General features: G+C 37.1%; 1 protein-coding gene across 2 annotated transcripts; it reads right to left on the bottom strand.

Annotated features, from left to right (window-relative positions):
- Positions 1-1,801: 1,801 nt before the first annotated feature.
- On the bottom strand, positions 1,802-5,597 carry LOC135145699 (uncharacterized). Of its 2 annotated transcripts, XM_064077832.1 has the most exons (21): positions 5,564-5,597; positions 5,337-5,503; positions 5,219-5,274; positions 4,906-5,149; positions 4,788-4,843; positions 4,648-4,735; positions 4,159-4,599; positions 4,034-4,105; positions 3,936-3,975; positions 3,852-3,883; positions 3,737-3,788; positions 3,604-3,637; positions 3,507-3,545; positions 3,322-3,441; positions 2,934-3,263; positions 2,695-2,882; positions 2,539-2,639; positions 2,378-2,465; positions 2,231-2,319; positions 2,007-2,081; positions 1,802-1,946 (listed from the first exon to the last, which is right to left on the bottom strand). In XM_064077832.1, the coding sequence occupies exons 8-15, from the start codon at positions 4,067-4,069 to the stop codon at positions 3,245-3,247; spliced, it is 372 nt and encodes a 123-aa protein (XP_063933902.1). In that variant the 5' UTR covers positions 4,070-4,105; positions 4,159-4,599; positions 4,648-4,735; positions 4,788-4,843; positions 4,906-5,149; positions 5,219-5,274; positions 5,337-5,503; positions 5,564-5,597; the 3' UTR covers positions 1,802-1,946; positions 2,007-2,081; positions 2,231-2,319; positions 2,378-2,465; positions 2,539-2,639; positions 2,695-2,882; positions 2,934-3,244. The 2 variants fall into 2 exon arrangements, with proteins under 2 accessions (XP_063933902.1, XP_063933901.1); XM_064077831.1 differs by lacking the exons at positions 1,802-1,946; positions 2,007-2,081 and having other exon boundaries at positions 2,201-2,231; positions 2,290-2,319; positions 3,507-3,637; positions 3,943-3,975.
- Positions 5,598-6,726: the final 1,129 nt, after the last annotated feature.

Raw genomic sequence — 6,726 nt, 5'->3', positions numbered from 1 at the left:
GCTGGCGTAAAGATCCTTGGTGTTCTCAAGCGAATTACTTGGGAATCATCATCGACAACAAACGTTCCTGGCAACCGCACGTGGACTACCTAGTGGCGAAGGTCGAGACAGCGATTAAACCGCTTTACCTTTTACTATGCGGTAAAAGCAAGCTTCTTCTGCGAAACAAAGACAATTGCATATGTCTTACACCCAGCCAATAATGACATACGAATGCTGCTTGGACCTACGACTCCATTGCGCTAGTGGCGTTACTTTAAGTGCGACAGAACAATTTGCTGCGGGTGATGACAAATGCACCGTGGTTTGTGAGGAATGATGCTCTTCACCGGAACTTTCGGCTGGACCTTTTAAACATTGTCTTCCAACGCCATGCCGTGGTCTTTTACGACAGACTCACCAGGCACACTAATCGCCTGCTGGTGAGGGAGCTTATTTTACGAGATATGCTGCCCACTTGTCGAGCTTAAGCGCTAGTTTTTATTTGGTGTCAAGAAAATAATGACATTTTTTTGTTTGAAAGCTAACATGTAACTTGTCTGCAATTATTCCTAATTGAGAGCTCGAGTACACGAAGATTTTTGACTCAATCGAGCACCAGGCATTGTCATTTTAAATACATAAATAATATATATGCACAATTTTTGTCGCTTTGCATTGATAGTTTTTGCATTCGTTATACTGTACTTAAATACTCTTGTTGTGTGAGACAAAACAAATATTAAATTTTGAACCTCATTATTTTACGGAAAAAAAAAACGCTTGCCTTTCTGTTTTATTTAGTAGAACCAACTTTTCTTAGTTGCATAGAGAGGATGGAACCAAAGGATAAATATCCAAGCTTTTTATATTTGCATTTTTCCCCTTATATGTTTGTAATAGCTTATAATTCTTTTAGTTAAGTAATAAAGTCTGTTTACTTTGGAGATTCCTTATTGAAGTGTCTTACTTTTAGAAGTCACTTTGATAAGATTTAACTCAAACTTTCTTAATGTTGGATAAATGCCTTCTTAATCTTTTTTTAAAAACAGGGTGTAACAATGTCATTCAGGAATTTAACCGCAACGTAAATCTCGTTTATGTAGTATACAAAAATAAATTTTCAAAATATAAACAAACAAGTATGTGATGCAAGTGCGGTCCTAGTATGCTATGAAGAGGTAGCTTTAATTAACAATATAGTTTGCTAAAAAGTAATGTCAGCGCTATCACTAAATATACTGTTATTAAAGCCATAAAGTTAAGGTCTTCCACTCATGCCTAGCTTTCAGACTGTAATAACACGTGTGATCCTTACAGGTACACGATCTCAATATTTTGTCTGTAGTTTTGCACTTTTAAGTTGTGCAAAAAAATTTTCTCTACAAAAACCGCAGAGCTACTAAGTGGCAGCGACACAGAATTTTGATCCTTCAGTAGTTGCCGACAGCTGGGGATTGCTCCACGTATTAAAGTCAATTCTGCTATGATAGAGAAGTTTACGAAGCAGTTGCAAGAGGAAAAGGTGGTTCAGGTAAACTTACTCTTAATAGAGTTATAAGTAGGCTGCGATATCTGAAGTGCTTTACTATTAGTCTATCCTTTGCGCTGGAGCAAAATTAAAGTATTGTTTGTAACTAAGGCTCCTTCTCTTTTTATTAAGAGCCCAACAAACGGTGACTCTTTCGGCTCCTAATCCACAATAATAGAATAAAAAATTTTTTTTTTATCTATTGAGCGTCTAACTTGTTAGTGTCACTAAAAGCACAAAAGTCTTTAAAGGTTTATCTAAAACATATTATTAGTAACTTGATTCCGAGAAATAGGCAAGCGCTCCACGCATACCGTTGCTATTACTAAAAATGGTTAATCATATGAATTTTTTATACTCACTTTACTTGGCGCGTGTCTATGTGTTCGTGGTTTTCTTCGGAGTGCGTGACATTTATTAGTCCTTGTTGTAGATTCTACGCAAAGCGGCTGGGTTTTAACCCCTTCTACAATCCAGCGGTTTGTACATTATTTACCGTGTCTGGGGGGCATTAGTCGTAAAAGTTTTTTTTGTAAGCTACTTAAATCCTTTCAATGAAGATTTTTCCTATCTATAATTTTAAGTTTGAAACAGCAAGCCAGCTTTTGTTTACTACAAAAAAGGGACAGTAATAAGTATAACTTTTTAAACAAAAAGGAATTTTTTCAAGTTTAAAGGCTTTTAAAGCAAAATTTTCAACTATTCAAGTAAATTATGTACCCTGTAGATTCTATAAAATTAACAAACTAAAGTAACGGTGAAGACATCAATAATAGCACCTCCTGTACTATCCTGCACAAGAAACTAATCTATATATATATATAAGGATAACAATTAAGCTGTTATAATACAATTTTCAAAGTTTACAAATCTGATTGCGTTTTCCCAAAGCTTTTTTGTGATGACCTCGATTCTGGTTGCAGATATAAGACAATTCTGACGTTCTAAATTCGACCTTTGATAAAGGTAACGAGGCATGATGAAAATAACATGCGTTATAATACCAAGCACTCTAATCATGAACTTACCGCTGGGACGCGAAAACTTAACATTACTCTCGATATCTTCACAGCAGAAAATATAAAAGGTATACTCCCCAGTAGTCAGTGAGCAGACCCTCCGCTGATGGCTACCACGGGGTTCCAGGGTTGAGACAGAATGCAGTTTACAATGTATTGGTCGACCTTAACTACACCCAGCAGGAGTCCAGTTTCCTAGTAGAGAAGCAGGATACATGTGTACAGTTAAGGAGGCACGGCGGGGCCTTGGTCCACATAAACATGCGCTCATCGTCATTGCTCACCCATAACCCCCAGCCTTCGAAGAACAACGCTTGCTTTATGTCGGGTCGACGTTGCAGTGGCAGAAATATCTGCTCATCACTCTGAGTATTATTATATGAGTGCTCGGTGCTAAAAGCCACCTGGCCTTCGGGAGCAGAGAGAGAACGCCACAAAAAGCACTTGCCAAACGCGCAATGATTATTGCCTATTTGCTCCTCTTCATCTGGTTTCTTCGCTATTCCCTTCGTCGTCAGAGGTGTTATCTTCAGCCTCAGCGCAGCTGGCGGTGGCGCTCGAGGCCCTTTGATGGGCGGATATAAACTCGCGGCGGTTGTCTTTTTTGGATTAGCTCCTCGCCCGGCGTTTTCTAAGTTAGCTAACCTATTACCGCTATCACCGTTTTGTTTATGTTTGCCTTCCCTCTTTTCCGGGGGACTCAGAAGGCATTTCTTCATCTTAGCCGAAGTATCCTTGAAAAAAATTACCACTGGGAAATCATGCAAGTCACGAAAGCGAAAGGAAAAGTACAATTCAGCTCTATTATGATAGTTATGTGGAGCAATATCCGCCGCAAATAGGCCTTCTTGTAATAAGTCGAGTTCGAAGAGACTTTCCGTTAATCTCACGTAACTTCGGGAACTGTGGGGGCTGCGCGTAGTAACTGATGAGAACGATCTATACCAAATAAAAATTTATACGTGATTACTCGATACCATTTGCTTTCAGGAAATCCAGTAGAGCAGCCAAGCAGTCTTCCCAGATATATATTGTCCTTACTCAGTTGTAAAAGCGCACAAACAAATACGAAACCTCCTCTCCACTTCTTCTGCGAAGAGTGGTGGTTCTATTGGCAAGTAATTTAGAGGTATAGGGATTTAAATATATTCCTTTTTTATATACAACATTTCGTATAAATAGAGTTAGAATAAAGTGCAGAGTAAACCTGTACAGGTGGATAGGAAGCGAATAATTGTGCTTGTTGTTCGCCAGCTTTCCTAGTGACGGCACAACGGCGCTTGTAAAGGCATTAGGCAGAAAAGTGCGTTGGTTTGATATACTTGTTCTTGAGATAAGCTGGTTTTGGACAGCGCTGAATAATGAGTATCTTTTTCATAGGGGTCACAAGCGAGAGATGCGAGTACCCATCACCAGCTGTCGCGGAACACCGAAGCACTCAGTATGCTGTAGCAATGAAGGAAAGCCGAGGAAAAGTGGAGCAACACCAATCAATCGAAAGTACAGGAGGCGCTATACAAACAACCAGCATTCTCAGCATTGCTCTTCTTTCCGTAGCTAAAATCCACAAGTAGACCTGAGTAGATAAATAAACAAAGGTTCAGAGATGTGGACCGTTCAAAGCGTTACTCAGTACTGGGACGTTTTTCCGTAGCTGCAAAGAAGCTCTTTACCACAATCTAAAAAGCAAACGCACGTGACACAAAACCTTTAGAAAAGAACTTAGAAACGCCAACGCCTCCCACTTCTGCCACAAGGCCTCTCATTCCTCAGATGGTTCTTAATAACTTACAGAGGTAAAAAGGTTTCTAACGGGTCTATTTATAACAAAACCTAGAGTAGAGACCAATAATAGTAAAGGTACTATCCCTTACTAAGAGCATCGCAAATAAATCGTCGCTCGTAGACTTTAACGACTTTTTTAATATTTAACAGGAAGCAAAGTACAAAGTACATACTGTTATTAATCTTAGTAATATATATTTCTTTACCAACTGCCAAGTAGATAGGATCGGACTTGTAACTGTTGATGCACTTCGCTTTGGTTAAAAACACTGGTACGCTAGAGGTCTACCAAAATATTTTTAAAATCGAACCATTCAGCACAACGGAAAATACTTTTGCAGTTTAAGTTGGGATTATGAGTATTTCTTAAATTTACAAGAGTACACATCCTGGGAGCGATAATCGAGATGTAGAATAGTTCCTTTAACGTGTTTACGTATTAGTAATAAAGTTAATTAAAAAATAAAAAATACCGTCTTCACTCAAGATATCAAAGAGTTTGAATACTTAGGAACAACTCCAAGCATCTCTTCAACATTAACAACTTTTTCAAAAGATAAAATAATAGTAACAGAGTATTTAGTTATAAACCTTCACCCTGCCCTCGTGTTCTGGTTAACTGCACTTCCAGTTGCTCTGCTATGTCATATATTATAACTATTCTATTTGCTGCGCAACTTCCTAAATAGTTATTCTGAAGAATGAGAAAAAAATATATTGTCCTTTAATATTTTTACTCTCTGTAACTTATATTTTAGGGAAAAAATTTTACTCCACATATGTTTTGAGAAGGTGGAGTACCAAGCGTAACTAGCTTCATAGTGATCATAATATGCTTTATACGATAAAATATTAATTAAACCTTTTTGTCCGAGTAAAAGTTATAAAAGGCTATTTTTTCTACCTGACTTTGAGGCTAGAAGGGTTCCGTTATCGTTCCAGTCAAGACAATTCACACAACTATTTAAAAAATTATTTAATAAATAAAAAAATGTATTTATAATTATTTGTGTTTTAGTAACTAATAATTTTGTTATAGACCCAGAATGATCTTTTTTACAGTCAAGACCCAAAAAGCTTTATAACATTACGTCTGTTGTACAGTCTTTTACAACTATAGTTGACGCCAAGTTGGCTGCTCCAAGATATATCATAAATGCAGGGCATGTGGTATTCACAATTTTAGACCCTAATATAATATTAGTAGTACTCGAAGTAAATTTAAGAATGAAATAGCTATCGAGCCCACCAGCTAAATCGTCATCGTAGCGTCAACGTCGGCTTTCGTACATTTTGTGCTATTCGTTGTTTTACGGTTAAAATAAAACAGCCAACCGATAGGGGGTTTTATCCTTAACAAGTAACCTTTAGTTCGGATATGCGGAATCGTATAACTTTTGCTAAATTTTAGTAAACGTGTTAAAGTTGTATAAGAGCAAGAAATTTGATTTATTAGAAAAGCTTTTGACAAAGGTCATAACACTCGTCACTAGCTACTAAATTAAGAGCTTTACCTTTTCCTTGAACTGTCCAATAGTTAGAGGTCTTAGAAGCACTACTCAACGGTTTGGTTATCATTAAGAGTAAGGCAGCTTTACTTGCTATCAGCTACTATTGGTAGCATAAAAAAAGGAAGCGTTTTTAATTTTAGGCAAAGATCGTAATTCCCTGGGAGATCGGACAATTTATTGAATATTGCAATGGTAGCTAAACACAGTTAGAGCAAGAAAAGCGTCCTAGCCAGTTCTCTAGGTAGTTTTAAAAATTAGTATATTTATCTAAGTAACGCGCATTCAGTTCCTAAAAAAAATTGATGGGTGGGTACGAAGAATTTCAGAAATTAACTCCTATATATTTATCTATCACAGCTTTAATAAAGCTGTATCCAGTTCGGCCTATGAACTATGCGCGTAATAGGCTGGTGAGTAATATACCAGTCAAAAACCCTACTTTCAAGAGTTATATAGCCCACAGGCTGGCAAATTTAATTCAGTTAGGTATGACCTCCACCATAGGGTAATTAATGGTAAGCTATGAAGTCAAGGGGTGTAAGTTTTCTATGTTCTTTTCGTTTAGTGTATACACGTTGTGAAATTCATAACCTTCAAATTATTAATCTATTAACTTATAGTCCTGAATTATTTGGAACAACGACAACACTCACAACAAAAAGTGAATGAGCTTTAGACTTAAGTCTTAGCAGCACACGCAGAAAGCAAAAACAACATAAGAAAGGACAAAGCCACCAAATTAAAATATAATAAAATAAAAGCATCATTTCCTTGATATTTTTAATAAAAACGGGCAGAAAATTAGCATAACTACCATATTACACCTTTCTACCCCAAGTGGCCACCCGACAAAACTAGGTCCTCCGAAAGGTCATAAGCCTTATTTAGATATCTTTTAAAT

The sequence above is a fragment of the Zophobas morio genome, unplaced genomic scaffold (assembly GCF_036711695.1).
Source record: "Zophobas morio isolate AGI-343-1 ecotype UQ-CSIRO unplaced genomic scaffold, CSIRO_AGI_Zmor_V1 ptg000175l, whole genome shotgun sequence".
NCBI classification, from domain to species: Eukaryota; Metazoa; Arthropoda; class Insecta; order Coleoptera; family Tenebrionidae; genus Zophobas; species Zophobas morio.
The sequence above is the reverse complement of the archived record's forward strand: the minus strand, read 5'-3'. Positions and strand labels throughout refer to the sequence as shown.